We start from the raw sequence: 20,274 nt of genomic DNA on the forward strand, positions 1-20,274 counted from the left end.
ACCCCCTGCTCTGTATCAGTAACATAGTAGTCAGGTGGTAACCCATAACCCCCTGCTCTGTATCAGTAACATAGTAGTCAGGTGGTAACCCATAACCCCCTGCTCTGTATCAGTAACATAGTAGTCAGGTGGTAACCCATAACCCCCTGCTCTGTATCAGTGACATAGTAGTCAGGTGGTAACCCATAACCCCCTGCTCTGTATCAGTAACATAGTAGTCAGGTGGTAACCCATAACCCCCTGCTCTGTATCAGTAACATAGTAGTCAGGTGGTAACCCATAACCCCCTGCTCTGTATCAGTAACATAGTAGTCAGGTGGTAACCCATAACCCCCTGCTCTGTATCAGTGACATAGTAGTCAGGTGGTAACCCATAACCCCCTGCTCTGTATCAGTGACATAGTAGTCAGGTGGTAACCCATAACCCCCTGCTCTGTATCAGTAACATAGTAGTCAGGTGGTAACCCATAACCCCCTGCTCTGTATCAGTAACATAGTAGTCAGGTGGTAACCCATAACCCCCTGCTCTGTATCAGTAACATAGTAGTCAGGTGGTAACCCATAACCCCCTGCTCTGTATCAGTAACATAGTAGTCAGGTGGTAACCCATAACCCCCTGCTCTGTATCAGTAACATAGTAGTCAGGTGGTAACCCATAACCCCCTGCTCTGTATCAGTAACATAGTAGTCAGGTGGTAACCCATAACCCCCTGCTCTGTATCAGTGACATAGTAGTCAGGTGGTAACCCATAACCCCTGCTCTGTATCAGTGACATAGTAGTCAGGTGGTAACCCATAACCCCCTGCTCTGTATCAGTGACATAGTAGTCAGGTGGTAACCCATAACCCCTGCTCTGTATCAGTAACATAGTAGTCAGGTGGTAACCCATAACCCCCTGCTCTGTATCAGTAACATAGTAGTCAGGTGGTAACCCATAACCCCCTGCTCTGTATCAGTAACATAGTAGTCAGGTGGTAACCCATAACCCCCTGCTCTGTATCAGTAACATAGTAGTCAGGTGGTAACCCATAACCCCCTGCTCTGTATCAGTAACATAGTAGTCAGGTGGTAACCCATAACCCCCTGCTCTGTATCAGTAACATAGTAGTCAGGTGGTAACCCATAACCCCCTGCTCTGTATCAGTAACATAGTAGTCAGGTGGTAACCCATAACCCCCTGCTCTGTATCAGTAACATAGTAGTCAGGTGGTAACCCATAACCCCCTGCTCTGTATCAGTAACATAGTAGTCAGGTGGTAACCCATAACCCCTGCTCTGTATCAGTAACATAGTAGTCAGGTGGTAACCCATAACCCCCTGCTCTGTATCAGTAACATAGTAGTCAGGTGGTAACCCATAACCCCCTGCTCTGTATCAGTAACATAGTAGTCAGGTGGTAACCCATAACCCCCTGCTCTGTATCAGTAACATAGTAGTCAGGTGGTAACCCATAACCCCCTGCTCTGTATCAGTAACATAGTAGTCAGGTGGTAACCCATAACCCCTGCTCTGTATCAGTAACATAGTAGTCAGGTGGTAACCCATAACCCCCTGCTCTGTATCAGTAACATAGTAGTCAGGTGGTAACCCATAACCCCCTGCTCTGTATCAGTAACATAGTAGTCAGGTGGTAACCCATAACCCCCTGCTCTGTATCAGTAACATAGTAGTCAGGTGGTAACCCATAACCCCCTGCTCTGTATCAGTAACATAGTAGTCAGGTGGTAATCCCTGTATTTAACCCATAACCCCCTGCTCTGTATCAGTAACATAGTAGTCAGGTGGTAACCCATAACCCCCTGCTCTGTATCAGTAACATAGTAGTCAGGTGGTAACCCATAACCCCCTGCTCTGTATCAGTAACATAGTAGTCTGGTGGTAACCCATAACCCCCTGCTCTGTATCAGTAACATAGTAGTCAGGTGGTAACCCATAACCCCCCTGCTCTGTATCAGTAACATAGTAGTCAGGTGGTAACCCATAACCCCCTGCTCTGTATCAGTAACATAGTAGTCAGGTGGTAACCCATAACCCCCTGCTCTGTATCAGTAACATAGTAGTCAGGTGGTAACCCATAACCCCCTGCTCTGTATCAGTAACATAGTAGTCAGGTGGTAACCCATAACCCCCTGCTCTGTATCAGTAACATAGTAGTCTGGTGGTAACCCATAACCCCCTGCTCTGTATCAGTAACATAGTAGTCAGGTGGTAACCCATAACCCCCTGCTCTGTATCAGTAACATAGTAGTCAGGTGGTAACCCATAACCCCCTGCTCTGTATCAGTAACATAGTAGTCAGGTGGTAACCCATAACCCCTTGCTCTGTATCAGTAACATAGTAGTCAGGTGGTAACCCATAACCCCCTGCTCTGTATCAGTAACATAGTAGTCAGGTGGTAACCCATAACCCCCTGCTCTGTATCAGTAACATAGTAGTCAGGTGGTAACCCATAACCCCCCTGCTCTGTATCAGTAACATAGTAGTCTGGTGGTAACCCATAACCCCCTGCTCTGTATCAGTAACATAGTAGTCAGGTGGTAACCCATAACCCCCTGCTCTGTATCAGTAACATAGTAGTCAGGTGGTAACCCATAACCCCTGCTCTGTATCAGTAACATAGTAGTCTGGTGGTAACCCATAACCCCCTGCTCTGTATCAGTAACATAGTAGTCAGGTGGTAACCCATAACCCCCTGCTCTGTATCAGTAACATAGTAGTCTGGTGGTAACCCATAACCCCCTGCTCTGTATCAGTAACATAGTAGTCTGGTGGTAACCCATAACCCCCTGCTCTGTATCAGTAACATAGTAGTCAGGTGGTAACCCATAACCCCTTGCTCTGTATCAGTAACATAGTAGTCAGGTGGTAACCCATAACCCCCTGCTCTGTATCAGTAACATAGTAGTCAGGTGGTAACCCATAACCCCCCTGCTCTGTATCAGTAACATAGTAGTCTGGTGGTAACCCATAACCCCCTGCTCTGTATCAGTAACATAGTAGTCTGGTGGTAATCCCTGTAATTACGTCTGTTCCAGTTTATCCAGTGGAACATCCACCGATGTGGAGTGAAGCAGTCGGAGAACTCCCTGCCCCAGGATGCCACGGGACCATTCGTCCTGTCCGGCTACAGTGGGTACAAGCAGGTCCAGGTGCCACGCGGACGGCTGTTCGCCTTCGACTCCGAGGGACAACATGTCCTCACTTGCTCCAACAACGGAGGGCTCATCTACAGGGTAAGACCGTTTTCCTAGTTTTAATGTGTCCCAAATGGCACCATTTTCCCTATATAGTGCACTACTTTTGACCAGGGCCCATAGGTGTAGTAGCGTACTATGTAAGGAATAGGGTGTCATTTAGGACATGTTTAATTAAACCTAAGGTAAGGCTGTTTTAGAGCAGTGGCTCTCAAACCTCCCCAGATGTTTCACAATGTTTTGTTGTAAGCCCTGAACTTTACTCATGTTAAAGCCTCAGTGCTAACAGTGGACTTCCTGCTAGGGCAAACCGCCTCAGTGCTAACAGTGGACTTCCTGCTAGGGCAAACCGCCTCAGTGCTAACAGTGGACTTCCTGCTAGGGCAAACCGCCTCAGTGCTAACAGTGGACTTCCTGCTAGGGCAAACCGCCTCAGTGCTAACAGTGGACTTCCTGCTAGGGCAAACCGCCTCAGTGCTAACAGTGGACTTCCTGCTAGGGCAAACCGCCTCAGTGCTAACAGTGGACTTCCTGCTAGGGCAAACCGCCTCAGTGCTAACAGTGGTCTTCCTGCTTGGGCAAACCGCCTCAGTGCTAACTGTGGACTTCCTGCTTGGGCAAACCGCCTCAGTGCTAACAGTGGACTTCCTACTAGGGCAAACCGCCTCAGTGCTAACTGTGGACTTCCTGCTTGGGCACACCGCCTCAGTACTAACAGTGGACTTCCTGCTAGGGCAAACCGCCTCAGTGCTAACAGTGGACTTCCTGCTAGGGCAAACCGCCTCAGTGCTAACAGTGGACTTCCTGCTTGGGCAAACCGCCTCAGTGCTAACAGTGGACTTCCTGCTTGGGCAAACCGCCTCAGTGGACTTCCTGCTTGGGCAAACCGCCTCAGTGCTAACAGTGGACTTCCTGCTAGGGCATACCGCCTCAGTGCTAACAGTGGACTTCCTGCTAGGGCATACCGCCTCAGTGCTAACAGTGGACTTCCTGCTTGGGCACACCGCCTCAGTGCTAACAGTGGACTTCCTGCTTGGGCAAACTGCCTCAGTGTTAACAGTGGACTTCCTGCTAGGGCACACCGCCTCAGTGCTAACAGTGGACTTCCTGCTAGGGCACACCGCCTCAGTGCTAACAGTGGACTTCCTGCTAGGGAAGCATTATGGCAACTCAGCGACACAATGGTAGAGATTAACTGAGCTGGGTTTGGGTCATTGATAAGTCACTGTCTCAACTCAGCCTTATAAAACTGTGAAAGGATCCAGGAACCCAGATGATTTGGGTTGATTCCATCCTCCTTATAAAACGAGCTTTGTTTCCAGAAGGTATCAAAATGGTCACTAAATGTTCCACCCACAGAGCTGTAATAGTCTGGTTGCCAGTTACGGAGGGATAACAGTCTGCTGAACCGTTCAATGCCACCATTTAGGGAGGACAGAGGGACAGATATTATGGGGTGTTTGTTGGTGTCAAGCAGAGACCCAATCAGTTGTTTAAAATCCATCTTCAGCTGTTCTGTGCTGCCCTTCATAATGTCATTGAATCACACATGAACTATGATGGACTACATGTCCTGATGCAGGTTTATAATGTTAGGGAGCAGCTTATGGATGTCCTGATGCAGGTTTATAATGTCTGGGAGCAGCTTATTGATGTCCTGATGCAGGTTTATAATGTCTGGGAGCAGCTTATGGATGTCCTGATGCAGGTTTATAATGTTAGGGAGCAGCTTATGGATGTCCTGATGCAGGTTTATAATGTCTGGGAGCAGCTTATTGATGTCCTGATACAGGTTTATAATGTTAGGGAGCAGCTTATGGATGTCCTGATGCAGGTTTATAATGTCTGGGAGCAGCTTATTGATGTCCTGATGCAGGTTTATAATGTCTGGGAGCAGCTTATGGATGTCCTGATGCAGGTTTATAATGTTAGGGAGCAGCTTATGGATGTCCTGATGCAGGTTTATAATGTCTGGGAGGAGCTTATTGATGTCCTGATACAGGTTTATAATGTTAGGGAGCAGCTTATTGATGTCCTGATGCAGGTTTATAATGTTAGGGAGCAGCTTATTGATGTCCTGATGCAGGTTTATAATGTCTGGGAGCAGCTTATTGATGTCCTGATACAGGTTTATAATGTCTGGGAGCAGCTTATTGATGTCCTGATACAGGTTTATAATGTTAGGGAGCAGCTTATTGATGTCCTGATACAGGTTTATAATGTTAGGGAGCAGCTTATTGATGTCCTGATACAGGTTTATAATGTTAGGGAGCAGCTTATTGATGTCCTGATACAGGTTTATAATGTCTGGGAGCAGCTTATTGATGTCCTGATGCAGGTTTATAATGTTAGGGAGCAGCTTATTGATGTCCTGATACAGGTTTATAATGTTAGGGAGGGGCTTATTGATGTCCTGATGCAGGTTTATAATGTTAGGGAGCAGCTTATTGATGTCCTGATACAGGTTTATAATGTCTGGGAGCAGCTTATTGATGTCCTGATACAGGTTTATAATGTTAGGGAGCAGCTTATTGATGTCCTGGTGCAGGTTTATAATGTCTGGGAGCAGCTTATTGATGTCCTGATGCAGGTTTATAATGTCTGGGAGGAGCTTATTGATGTCCTGATACAGGTTTATAATGTCTGGGAGCAGCTTATTGATGTCCTGATACAGGTTTATAATGTCTGGGAGCAGCTTATTGATGTCCTGATACAGGTTTATAATGTTAGGGAGCAGCTTATTGATGTCCTGATGCAGGTTTATAATGTTAGGGAGCATCTTATTGATGTCCTGATACAGGTTTATAATGTTAGGGAGCAGCTTATTGATGTCCTGATACTGGTTTATAATGTTAGGGAGCAGCTTAGTGATGTCCTGATACAGGTTTATAATGTTAGGGAGCAGCTTATTGATGTCCTGATACTGGTTTATAATGTTAGGGAGCAGCTTATTGATGTCCTGATGCAGGTTTATAATGTCTGGGAGCAGCTTATTGATGTCCTGATACAGGTTTATAATGTTAGGGAGCAGCTTATTGATGTCCTGATGCAGGTTTATAATGTTAGGGAGCATCTTATTGATGTCCTGATACAGGTTTATAATGTTAGGGAGCAGCTTATTGATGTCCTGATACTGGTTTATAATGTTAGGGAGCAGCTTAGTGATGTCCTGATACAGGTTTATAATGTTAGGGAGCAGCTTATTGATGTCCTGATACTGGTTTATAATGTTAGGGAGCAGCTTATTGATGTCCTGATGCAGGTTTATAATGTCTGGGAGCAGCTTATTGATGTCCTGATACAGGTTTATAATGTCTGGGAGGAGCTTATTGATGTCCTGATACAGGTTTATAATGTCTGGGAGCAGCTTATTGATGTCCTGATACAGGTTTATAATGTCTGGGAGCAGCTTATTGATGTCCTGATGCAGGTTTATAATGTTAGGGAGCAGCTTATTGATGTCCTGATACAGGTTTATAATGTCTGGGAGCAGCTTATTGATGTCCTGATACAGGTTTATAATGTTAGGGAGCAGCTTATTGATGTCCTGATGCAGGTTATTGATGTCCTGATACAGGTTTATAATGTCTGGGAGCAGCTTATTGATGTCCTGATGCAGGTTTATAATGTTAGGGAGCAGCTTATTGATGTCCTGGTGCAGGTTTATAATGTTAGGGAGCAGCTTATTGATGTCCTGTACTCGGGCTCCTGTGTAGCACAACGTTTTTGCTCCAGAGATTGAGGCATTTCTCACCATTGAACGGCTGGGGAAGGAGAAGTCCGCCCATTCCTGCCCCTCACACCTTTCATGGGCCCATTCCTGCCCCTCACACCTTTCATGGGCCAAATGAGATGCAGGATAGCATAGGCTGGCAGCGCCCTGTCAGGTCCAGACCTCCCACAGTAGGCAGAGCCCCGTCAGATCCAGACCTCCCACAGCAGGCAGCGCCCTGTCAGGTCCAGACCTCCCACAGCAGGCAGAGCCCCGTCAGGTCCAGACCTCCCACAGTAGGCAGAGCCCTGTCAGATCCAGACCTCCCACAGTAGGCAGAGCCCCATCAGATCCAGACCTCCCACAGCAGGCAGAGCCCCGTCAGATCCAGACCTCCCACAGCAGGCAGAGCCCCGTCAGGTCCAGACCTCCCACAGCAGGCAGAGCCCCGTCAGGTCCAGACCTCCCACAGTAGACAGAGCCCCGTCAGATCCAGACCTCCCACAGCAGGCAGAGCCCCGTCAGGTCCAGACCTCCCCCACAGACCTCCACAGTAGGCAGAGGCAGAGACCCCCGTCAGGTCCAGACCTCCCACAGTAGACAGAGCCCCGTCAGGTCCAGACCTCCCACAGTAGGCAGAGCCCCATCAGGTCCAGACCTCCCACAGTAGACAGAGCCCCGTCAGGTCCAGACCTCCCACAGTAGGCAGAGCCCCGTCAGGTCCAGACCTCCCACAGTAGGCAGAGCCCCGTCAGGTCCAGACCTCCCACAGTAGGCAGAGCCCCGTCAGGTCCAGACCTCCAACAGTAGGCAGAGCCCCATCAGGTCCAGACCTCCAACAGTAGACAGAGCCCCGTCAGGTCAGACCTCCCACAGCAGGCAGAGCCCCGTCAGGTCCAGACCTCCCACAGTAGGCAGAGCCCCGTCAGGTCCAGACCTCCAACAGTAGACAGAGCCCCGTCAGGTCTCCAGACCTCCCACAGTAGACAGAGCCCCGTCAGGTCCAGACCTCCCACCCACAGTCCAGACAGAGCCCCCGTCCAGGTCCAGACCTCCCACAGTAGGCAGAGCCCCGTCAGGTCCAGACCTCCCACAGTAGGCAGAGCCCCGTCAGGTCCAGACCTCCCACAGTAGACAGAGCCCCGTCAGGTCCAGACCTAGGCAGAGCCCCACAGTAGACAGAGCCCCGTCAGGTCCAGACCTCCCACAGTAGGCAGAGCCCCAAGTCGCTCTGGATAAGAGCGTCTGCTAAATGACTTAAATGTAAATGTAAATGTCCAGACCTCCCACAGTAGACAGAGCCCCGTCAGGTCCAGACCTCCCACAGTAGGCAGAGCCCCATCAGGTCCAGACCTCCCACAGTAGACAGAGCCCCGTCAGGTCCAGACCTCCCACAGTTGGCAGAGCCCCGTCAGGTCCAGACCTCCCACAGCAGGCAGAGCCCCGTCAGGTCCAGACCTCCCACAGTAGACAGAGCCCCGTCAGGTCCAGACCTCCCACAGTAGGCAGAGCCCCATCAGGTCCAGACCTCCCACAGTAGGCAGAGCCCCGTCAGGTCCAGACCTCCCACAGTAGGCAGAGCCCCGTCAGGTCCAGACCTCCCACAGTAGGCAGAGCCCCGTCAGGTCCAGACCTCCCACAGTAGGCAGAGCCCCGTCAGGTCCAGACCTCCCACAGTAGGCAGAGCCCCGTCAGGTCCAGACCTCCAACAGTAGGCAGAGCCCCATCAGGTCCAGACCTCCAACAGTAGACAGAGCCCCGTCAGGTCCAGACCTCCCACAGCAGGCAGAGCCCCGTCAGGTCCAGACCTCCCACAGTAGGCAGAGCCCCGTCAGGTCCAGACCTCCAACAGTAGACAGAGCCCCGTCAGGTCCAGACCTCCCACAGTAGACAGAGCCCCGTCAGGTCCAGACCTCCCACAGTAGACAGAGCCCCGTCAGGTCCAGACCTCCCACAGTAGGCAGAGCCCCGTCAGGTCCAGACCTCCCACAGTAGGCAGAGCCCCGTCAGGTCCAGACCTCCCACAGTAGACAGAGCCCCGTCAGGTCCAGACCTCCCACAGTAGGCAGAGCCCCATCAGGTCCAGACCTCCCACAGTAGGCAGAGCCCCGTCAGGTCCAGACCTCCCACAGTAGACAGAGCCCCGTCAGGTCCAGACCTCCCACAGTAGGCAGAGCCCCGTCAGGTCCAGACCTCCCACAGTAGGCAGAGCCCCGTCAGGTCCAGACCTCCCACAGTAGGCAGAGCCCCGTCAGGTCCAGACCTCCCACAGTAGGCAGAGCCCCGTCAGGTCCAGACCTCCCACAGTAGGCAGAGCCCCGTCAGGTCCAGACCTCCCACAGTAGGCAGAGCCCCATCAGGTCCAGACCTCCCACAGCAGGCAGAGCCCCGTCAGGTCCAGAGAGAGGGAAAGGAGGCGAACTCGACGACGAAGCCCCTGCTGGAGTCAGCTCAGCAGTGAAGGCGCAGGTAGATCCCAAGCTAACAGGCGAACTCGACGACGAAGCCCCTGCTGGAGTCAGCTCAGCAGTGAAGGCGCAGGTAGATCCCAAGCTAACAGGCGAACTCGACGACGAAGCCCCTGCTGGAGTCAGCTCAGCAGTGAAGGCGCAGGTAGATCCCAAGCTAACAGGCGAACTCGACGACGAAGCCCCTGCTGGAGTCAGCTCAGCAGTGAAGGCTCAGGTAGATCCCAAGCTAACAGGCGAGCCAAAAACAAGCAAATATCGGTGCAGTACAACTCATCCTCGTCACGGATTGACAGACGACCACACCGGGGCTCCTATCAGCTAACAGCAAGAACGAGAGGCTCCAGTGGGCATCACCAACACTGGACAGTTGAGGAGAGGAAAAACATGACCTGGTCCGACGAATCCCAGTTCCTGTTGTGTCTTGCTGATGGCAGAGTCAGGATTTGGCATCCATGGCCAGTACAGTACAGGCTGATGGCGGTGGTGTGATGGTGTGGGGAATGTTTTCCTTGCATGCATTAGGTCCCTTGATACCAAATTGAGCAACGTTTCCATTCCCCAAAGAATGCAAGCTGTTCTGGAGGCAAATGTGGGGTCCGACCTGGTACTAGATGGATGTACCTAATAAATATTTATACTATGAGTTTGGAATAATACTATGAAATTGTTTTAAAAAATTACGATAATGCTCTTTTAGTGTAAGGGCTGTTTGAAAAGAGTTTTGGTAAAAACGGTCCTAGCAAATTTCTTGCTTTGAGAAATTTCTCTTTGCTAAGAAGCATTGTAATTAACAGTAAGGTACTTAATTGTTACCTAGAAATTATTTGATATTGAGATTTTTAAAAACAGCTAGGCGAGCTTTTATAAATGATTTACTTGAGATGTTATTCCTTAACATCTAATGACCTTATATAATAATAATAATATATGCCATTTAGCAGACGCTTTTATCCAAAGCGACTTACAGTCATGTGTGCATACATTCTACGTATGGGTGGTCCCGGGAATCGAACCCACTACCCTGGCGTTACAAGCGCCATGCACTACCAACTGAGCTACAGAAGATATGTTATGTTTAGAGGGAGACTGGCACAGACAGCCAAAACAGACATCAGAAACGTCAGTCGATTCTCAATGTACGATATGATTATAGAAACATAAAACCTTTTCACTTCCAATGTACGATATGATTATAGAAACATAAAACCTTTTCACTTCTCAATGTACGATATGATTATAGAAACCTAAAACCTTTTCACTTCCAATGTACGATATGATTATAGAAACCTAAAACCTTTTCACTTCCATATCACATCAAAATCATTTCACAAATGCAAAAAAATATATATATATATAAACTTACTGTATGTACAGTTTGAACCAGGTTTATTTTTCTGTTGCAACATTTTTCTGATGTCTGTTACAGGCGTTCGGAGCATATGCTAGATCAGTGGTATCCAATTTTCAAGCCTTTGGTCGCAGAGCTTCATGGGAGTTTTGAGTATCACTCGGTAGGAAGTCAGCAACTCGATTCGCTTAGTTTGGAGGGCTGAAAAGGCACTACGCCTCGTTCAAAGTTGAGTTAGGACAACACTCCCACTTACATACAGCTCGCAGGATCGCTCAAAATGGAGGCTAAGTGGAAGGCTATTGGGAGTGTGTGTGTTTGTGTGTGTGTGTGTGTGTGTGTGTGTGTGGCTGTTCACCCATCACTAATACAAAAAATATCCTGCATTGAGAATGAAACCTATTATTTGTCGACTACCACATGAATTTAACACCACGAGTAATGGAGCGGAACATCAGCTGCTCCTGAGGCTGTGACCCGTTTTATATATTTATATTAATATATATATTATAGTCTCTGTTGTGGTCCTTCTGTGGCTCAGTTGGTAGAGCATGGCGCTTGTAACGCCAGGGTAGTGGGTTCGATTCCCGGGACCACCCATACGTAGAATGTATGCACACATGACTGTAAGTCGCTTTGGATAAAAGCGTCAGCTAAATGGCATATATTATATTATATATTATATTATTATATATATTATTATTATATATATATATATTAAGTGAACAGATCTCATTAAGACTGGATGTCATGCAGGAGATGTGTTTTAGTGACGGGCCAGTGGAGCCTCTCACACTCACACAATAAGCACAATATCTGTGTGTAGTAAGTATAGCACCAACACAACATGTACATAAGTCATTTAGCAGAACACTCTTATCCAGAGCGACTTAGTCCATCTTTAAAGCTGCAATACAGAGTGGTGAAACTGCCATGTTTTTGAAACAACAAGCTTGTTTTCCCTCTGACATCATCACTGCCTGCCCGTAAGAGCTGCGGAGTCTTTTACCTTAGAGGCTCCTCCTCCTTTCAGGAACAAAACGATAACAAATGTTCCTGGGGTTACCATGGGGATTCCGTCAATGGGGATTCCATCTTAAAGACGTAGTCATAGTAAATGCATTTTCCCTCGATTTTAAAAGTAGCTATCGACAAGTGTGAGTGCAAGGGAGTTTTCTTTTTGCTGTTGCCCTGACTAAGTCTGTGTGTGTGTGTGTGTGGTGTGTGTGTGTGTGTGTGTCTCTCTTGTCTTCACCAGCTGAACAGCTCCAGTGATAGTGGTCTGGAGAAGGTTCTACCGTTGGGGGGCCACAAGGCCCCTGTGGTCACAGTGGACTGGTGCTCTGCCATGGACTGTGGCACCTGCCTCACCGCCTCCATGGACGGAAAGATCAAACTCAGCACTTTACTGGCGCAGAAATCCTGATTGGTCGAAATGTAAAGGCCTCGAGGGAAAGGTTCCTCATTGGAGGGAAGCATTTTAATGCAGCATCACACTATTGAAGCCGATGTGTTCTACAGTAGCGTTCGCCTTAAATCATTGTAATACTTTGTATTGACCTAAGGCAGTCAACAACATATCATGGATGAAACAGGGCTTTGGAAAATCATAATAGGATATTAACAATTAGAATAAAATCCAACTCATTCCTTACCGGCACGTGGTGTTCAGTCCATGTGAGAGACCATGTTATATTTAATGTAGTAGAGAAGTTGTGGCTTTAAAATCTGAACTGGTTGTTGTGAGAATTTGAAACTTTTGAGAGGCCAATGCATCTGTCCGAGGCCGACACCATGCAGAAGTTGAACCTTCTCTTGCTTTTCTCAGTACCACAACTCCTGATGGCGAGGGCTGTTTGTTTAATCATGTATGTGTGTATAATCACTTGTGGATTGTGACAATAAATAATTTGTAGATAGTCCTGGATCAGTGTGTTTTCTCCTGTCTTTATGGATCTTTTTAGTGTCGGGGGATAAAAATGAACTGGATTCTAAATACAACAACCAATGGAATACGAGTTATACCTCACTAGACCCAAATATGGGCAATAGATCTCAGAACATTGGAATCATCCAAACTTACAGCATTATGGAAGCCAACGCAGAGAAGTTAGCTACATACGTAGGTGGGGTGAGTAATGACGTGTCAGAGTATCCCGGTGTGATCTTCTACATGCATTTCCTCTCATATTATTAGACTGACCACTGGAGAAGTCTGAACAGTATCACCTCAGAGTAGGAGTGCTGATCTGGGATCAGTTGGGACCTGACACTAAAACAGATGGTTTGTGGGTACTGGCCCAGATATTTTTTTACTTTAATCAGTTACCTGGACACCCAAGTCTGGTAAACACACTGCATAACAAATCATGTTCCGCTCGCCATGAAACTAGTCTTTAGAATTAACTTCACTCGATGCAAATTAAATGATTCATCAGACAAATCGGTTTCCTACCGTTGTGGATTCTCTAAATATAAAAACAGACAAACTAAACAAGCATGTTGTTGTGAACGTTTATTTTATTAAAACAGGTTTCTGTGAGATCTTACTGCCTTTTAAGGCGCTACTGAATTCACAAGATGTTATGTGCACTTGAGATATAAACTGTTATATACACAATACAAACATTAGACTATTAAGAGTAGTTAAATGGCAGACTATTATTGTGCTGTTGGAATAATAAATAAATAATAATGTTTGAATCATCAAGACACTGAAATTCCCCCTGTCATTGAGATTTCACTGGTTTGGCCCCTCCATGTTCAGTGTCCAAATCAAGACCGAGACGTTCTGCTTTTCAGACCATTTTCACGTAACCAACACACCGATGCAAGTCCTCTTTTAGGAAGATATGGCTGGTCTTCTACGAGTATTTTCCTTCCTGTGATGTGGCCTTCCCGCCAGCTGAGTCTTCAACTAGACTCTTCAATCTCCCAAGGTGATGCAAGGCCCTGAAACAAAACATTTAATGGATTTTATGTGACAAGACTATCATGGGTCTTTTAAAATAAAATATACATTTAGTCTACTGTCTTATTCCAAATGTATCTATTTGTGTAAGTATTGTACCTCTCTAATGATTGTCCACCGAGTGCAGTGTCATAGTCATCCGACCTCTGTAATTCAGACAATGGTGTCACTGCTCTGGTTCACATCAGCTATGTCAGGAAAAATAGATTCCTAACTAGAAACCAGATTAGTTGAAGTCTACACATCATTCATCTCATTCTCAGTACCATTATCATCTGTGGTTGTGTGCCGTCCTCCAACGTTGGTGTTGAACCATTCTCCGGGGTTACTTCCTTTTCTGTTCCATTCTCCGGGGTTACTTCCTTTTCTGTTCCATTCTCCGGGGTTACTTCCTTTTCTGTTCCATTCTTCGGGGTTACTTCCTTTTCATTCTCCAGACTGACTTGTTGCTCCACGGCTTGAAGGCTAAACAGCATTTGTTTGAGGGCCTCCACCGGACCAGGGTGTTTCCTGCTGCTGTAGCCCGACGAACATGAGCCTCCTGAGGCAGCCTGCACAAGCACAACATGTAAGATGGGGGAGTTAGGATTCAAGTTCATGGCTCTGAGGTACAACATATCCATCTCTCAAATCAGAAGTCTTAGTTAAAACTTTACATGGACTAAGGAATCATCTCATCAAGGAGCATTTTGTACAGACCTTGTCTTTCCTGTCTCTCAAAATCTCTGTGGTGATCAGTGTGTCTTCTGCTCCCTCTACAGGTACTGGAGATTTACTGCAGAGGGTGAGAAGCAGATAATTTAGCAACACCTTCTGGAAATGTATAGCTCAATAATAGTTGAGTTTACTAAAAGTACATTCTAAAAAAAAACATATCCTACTTAATCTTCGTTTTGTATTCGTACATGTCACCACTTTTGACTAGCACTCACAATGTGATGGCAGGGTTGTCCCAAGAGCGATCAGCCTCTAGGGCATCCTCTGAGCCACCAGGGCTGTGTCCCATATCCTTCTGCAGCTGGCTGGTCAGGCCTAGTGAAGGTGAGTTAAGGACCTTCTCTGCCTTCAAGATCAAACTCTCGATCTTATCACCTGTGAAGAAACACAGTGGACAGCTCTCATGCAACTTTTACAATACATGTGAAAATACCAGTGTAACTGTAAACTGAGGACTAAGTCTGGACAAATGAATACAAACCCTGGGTGTTGTTTAGACACGCAGAATGTTTAATTTTTACCTCTGAAGAGCTCGTCGAAATCAGTGCTCCGTTCTCCCTCTGCAGCTAAAGCTAGCCGCTCTGCAAACCGTAGTCTAAACTCCCTCAGTGTCCTGTGATCAGCCTCTCCTCTGAGAAGTTGTTGCCTGTCATCATCAGAACCAGAGACATCCTCAAGATGGCCGCCGTTACTATCATGCTGTCCTTCCTGTAGCTCCTCATAGGAAGCCTCCAGCTCGCCCAGCCAGGAAGGAGGTCTAGGGGAGGGAGGCACGGTCTGGCTCGGGCCCCAGCCCCTATGCTGTGTCTTCTTACGAGACTCTGAGAAGTCTATATTAGTGGTGGGAATGTCTTTGGGAACATTGTCACACTCCTGGAGCCAGGCGGGGTACTTCAGGTCAGGAACGCTGGTGACCTCAGAGAAATCCATCTCTGACCTTTGGCTGGTCAGCCAGCGAGGGTAATCGTGGTGGGAGGAGAAAGGACCAGGGGAGTCTGTGGTCTGGTGGTAGAGACCATGCTGGGGCCGTAGGCTCCCCTTCACTCTGGGGCCTGTGAAGGGACCTTTCTTTTGGGTTTCCTCTGCTTGAGTTCCAGCTCTGGACTGGTACAGCTTGTGAGGAGTGTTGTGAGGGGCAGAGTAGTGCAGGCAGTGTTTAATGTGAGAGCTGCTGTTAGGCCTAGGCCTCCGAGAGGACCAGGAGTTAGAGTAGGAGCTCTGCCCCGGGGGGTAGTCCCCAGACTGGGTGAGGAAGGCAGAGGTGCGAGTCACGGGTAGGGAGCCATCACAGGGGAGCACCAACAGATCGTCGGTGGTCAGGCTGATGCAGTCTGAGGTTCCACGGTGACCAGAACCCACGGGAAGATTTAGGAAGTCCAGCTCCCGGTCTGTTAGTCTCTCTCTAAGAACTGGGAACCATGGACAAGACTATTATATGATATTGTATACAATCAAAGTGGTTAATTATTGTACATTAATTAAGATCCAAGTACCACTTGATAAAAGTATTATGTTTAATCTCCATATTCAATCAGCTTGGACAAATAAAAGTTAAGCATTTCATAATCGATGACAAAAACCTAAATCTTTACCATCTTTATTCCTGAACTCGGTTCTGGGCAGAGCAGAACTTATCAGGTTTTTCTGGAGCTGCAGACTCCCGGAAGAAGTTTCAGAAGTGTGCAGGCTTCTGTCAAAGTCTGCAATGTAGGCTTCCAGGGCCTCAGTAGCCGATTCATAGTTCCGGTCCCCGTATCTGATGCCGGTGAGAGACGGATCGTTGTCCCTTAAGGTGCCTCTCAGGTGTCCGGAGCTTGCCAACAAGGAGGTGATGGTTGACTCCGGAGAAAAGACAAGGTCATCTTGTCCGGAAGTCATTCTGTCAAACAAACTAACACGTTGTAAAGTTAGATGGATATCTGACAAGTTAAAATAAGAAAACTGAGTTACACTACTATAAACTGATCGTAAAGAACACATGTGTTTATCTGACTAGTAACAAGCTGAAATCAAATAAATAAATAAAAACAACACGCCAAAAAGTTTGTACTCGCTGACTGTAAAACAAAAAACGTTTAACGTAATCTTTTTGTCGTACTCTTGTCGGTTTTACCTGCTTGTAAACGATTAAGTAAATAATTTAAACATTAGGAAACGTGTTATAAACTTACCGGTAACGCCTTTATAGTTGGTTCGTAGATAACAAGCTCCAACACAGTCGTCACTAGTTACCACAGTCATAAACCCCGCTCATTTCTCACATTTCTCATCTTAAAATGTGATTTTTAAACCTAAACATAAAGCTAAACCACACTGCTAACGTTAAACCTAACATTAAATAAGTATTAAACAAATATATATATATATATTTTTTTAACGATATATCCACTAGTGGAAACCCTCCCCAGCACAGCGGCAAATGTGTTGGCCAACAGGAAATATTCCATGCGTTTTCCACGTCACAGCGGCTCGACGCACCGAGGGATAAAACAAGACTTCTAGACCGTCTGCAGGTCTTCCACTGTGACGAGTTGGTCATTCACATCGTTATGCATAGAAGAGAGCCCAACCTCTTCCCCGTCACTGTTCAATCAAATGGCATCCATGTTCAAAATTACAGCGGTACAGTTTGGAATATATTGCAGTGAATTGTCAATATATTTTGATTTAATGGTGATCATTATTACCGTTATTTCAAATCAAACTTTATTAAGTCACGTGCGCCGAATACAACAGTGAAATGCTTACTTACAAGCCCCTAATCAACGATGCAGTTTAAAAAAAGACAAGGTATAAGAAATAAAAGTAACAAGTAGTTAAAAAGCATCAGTAAAATAGCAATAGCTAGACTATATACAGGAGGGTTACTGGTACAGAATCAATGTGCAGAGGGCACCGGTTAGTTAAGGTCATTGCGGTAATAGGGTACATGTAGGTAGAGTTATTAAAGTGGCTATGCATAGATAATAACAGAGAGTAGCAGCTGCATAAATCTTTTTCTTAATGGGTGTTTTAATTAAGCAATAAGGCCTTGGGGGTAGCCATAAGATTAGATGTTCAGGAGTCTTATGGCTTGTTGGTAGAAGCTGTTTAGAAGCCTCTTGGACCTGGACTTGGCTCTCCGGTACCGCTTGTCATGCGAATGATTTAATTTTCCATTGATTGATTGAGTTTATTTGCCAGTTTAAAAAAAAAAACACATATGCACACAGTATATACATTTGAAAAACATGATGGGGATATCACAAACAAGAGATTCTTATTCCCACTGTGGTCCCTAAATGACATAAATACATTACATAGATACAGATACATTACATAGTTACAGATACATTACATTACATAGATATAGATACAGATACATTACATAGATACATTACATAGATACAGATACATTACATAGTTACAGATACATTACATTACATAGATATAGATACAGATACATTACATAGATACATACATTACATAGATACATTACATAGATACAGATACATTACATAGATACATTACATAGATACATTACATAGATACATTACATATTACATGTGGTCCTTCTGTAGCTCAGTTGGTAGAGCATGGCGCTTGTAACGCCAGGGTAGTGGGTTCGATTCCCGGGACCACCCATACGTAGAATGTATGCACACATGACTGTAAGTCGCTTTGGATAAAAGCGTCTGCTAAATGGCATATATTACATAGATACAGATACATTACATAGATACAGATACATTACATAGATACAGAAACATTACATAGATACAGATACATTACATAGATACATTACATAGATACAGATACATTACATAGATACAGATACATTACATAGATATAGATACATTACATAGATATAGATACATTACATAGATATAGATACATTACATAGATATAGATACAGATACATTACATAGATATAGATACATTACATAGATATAGATATAAATACATTACATAGATATAGATACAGATACATTACATAGATACAGATACATTACATAGATACAGATACATTACATAGATACAGATACATTACATAGATACAGATACATTACATAGATATATATATAGATACATTACATAGATATAGATACATTACATAGATACAGATACATTACATAGATATAGATACAGATACATTACATAGATATAGATACATTACATAGATATAGATAAATTACATAAATACATTACATAGATATAGATACATTACATAGATATAGATAAATTACATAAATACATTACATAGATATAGATACATTACATAGATACAGACACATTACATAGATATAGACACATTACATAGATATAGATATAGATACATTACATAGATATAGATATAGATCCATTACATAGATACAGATACATAGATACATTACATAGATACATTACATAGATATAGATACATTACATAGATACAGATACATTACATAGATATAGATACAGATACATTACATAGATATAGATACATTACATAGATACAGATACATTACATAGATATAGATACAGATACATTACATAGATATAGATACAGATACATTACATAGATATAGATACAGATACATTACATAGATATAGATACAGATACATTACATAGATATAGATACAGATACATTACATAGATATAGATACATTACATAGATACAGATACATTACATAGATATAGATAGATACATTACATAGATATAGATACAGATACATTACATAGATATAGATAGATACATTACATAGATACAGATACATTACATAGATATAGATACATTACATAGATATAGATACATTACATAGATACAGATACATTACATAGATATAGATACAGATATAGATACAGATACATTACATAGATACAGATACATTACATAGATATAGATACAGATACATTACATAGATACAGATACATTACATACAGATACATATAGATACAGATACATTACATAGATACAGATACATTACATAGATACAGATACATTACATAGATTAGATACAGATATAGATATAGATACAGATACATTACATAGATACAGATACATTACATAGATACAGATACATTACATAGATACAGATACATTACATAGATATAGATACAGATACATTACATAGATACAGATACATACAGATACATTACAGATATAGATACATTACATTACATAGATATAGATACAGATACATTACATAGATATAGATACATTACATAGATATAGATACATTACATAGATACAGATACATTACATAGATATAGATACAGATACATTACATAGATATAGATACATTACATAGATATAGATACATTACATAGATACAGATACATTACATAGATATAGATACAGATACATTACATAGATACAGATACATTACATAGATATAGATACAGATACATTACATAGATATAGATACAGATACATTACATAGATACAGATACAGATACATTACATAGATATAGATACATTACATAGATATAGATACATTACATAGATATAGATACAGATACATTACATAGATACAGATACATTACATAGATATAGATACAGATACATTACATAGATATAGATACATTACATAGATACATTACATAGATACAGATACATTACATAGATATAGATACAGATACATTACATAGATATAGATACATTACATAGATATAGATACATTACACAGATACAGATACATTACATATATATAGATACATTACATAGATATAGATAAATACATAGATATAGATACATTACATAGATATAGATACATTACATAGATATAGATAAATTACATAGATACATTACATAGATACATTACATAGATACATTACATAGATACATTACATAGATATAGATACATTACATAGATATAGATACATTACATAGATATAGA

General features: G+C 44.0%; 2 protein-coding genes across 3 annotated transcripts in view; one reads left to right on the plus strand and one right to left on the minus strand.

Moving 5' to 3' along the window:
- Window positions 1–12,646, plus strand: part of wdr91 (WD repeat domain 91) — a 62,767-nt gene extending 50,121 nt beyond the window's left edge. The window contains exons 15-21 of the mRNA XM_052458616.1: window positions 3,038–4,778; window positions 4,947–5,324; window positions 5,409–5,450; window positions 5,955–5,996; window positions 6,207–7,363; window positions 8,499–8,568; window positions 8,849–12,646. Of these exons, the coding sequence (XP_052314576.1) occupies window positions 3,038–3,253 (216 nt within the window). The 3' untranslated portion in view covers window positions 3,254–4,778; window positions 4,947–5,324; window positions 5,409–5,450; ... (2 more) ...; window positions 8,499–8,568; window positions 8,849–12,646. The remainder of the gene's footprint in view (window positions 1–3,037; window positions 4,779–4,946; window positions 5,325–5,408; window positions 5,451–5,954; window positions 5,997–6,206; window positions 7,364–8,498; window positions 8,569–8,848) is intronic.
- Window positions 12,647–13,225: 579 nt separating this feature from the next.
- Window positions 13,226–16,978, minus strand: c12h18orf54 (chromosome 12 C18orf54 homolog). Of its 2 annotated transcripts, XM_052458622.1 has the most exons (9): window positions 16,587–16,978; window positions 16,008–16,306; window positions 14,937–15,824; window positions 14,631–14,790; window positions 14,398–14,473; window positions 14,041–14,249; window positions 13,965–14,010; window positions 13,798–13,844; window positions 13,226–13,679 (listed from the first exon to the last, which is right to left on the minus strand). In XM_052458622.1, exons 2-9 carry the CDS (start codon window positions 16,291–16,293, stop codon window positions 13,592–13,594), a joined length of 1,800 nt encoding a protein of 599 aa, XP_052314582.1. In that variant the 5' UTR covers window positions 16,294–16,306; window positions 16,587–16,978; the 3' UTR covers window positions 13,226–13,591. The 2 variants fall into 2 exon arrangements, with proteins under 2 accessions (XP_052314582.1, XP_035626025.1); XM_035770132.2 differs by having other exon boundaries at window positions 13,965–14,249; window positions 16,587–16,969.
- Between the last annotated feature and the right edge of the window lie 3,296 nt (window positions 16,979–20,274).

The sequence above is a fragment of the Oncorhynchus keta genome, chromosome 12, assembly GCF_023373465.1.
Source record: "Oncorhynchus keta strain PuntledgeMale-10-30-2019 chromosome 12, Oket_V2, whole genome shotgun sequence".
NCBI lineage: Eukaryota > Metazoa > Chordata > Actinopteri > Salmoniformes > Salmonidae > Oncorhynchus > Oncorhynchus keta.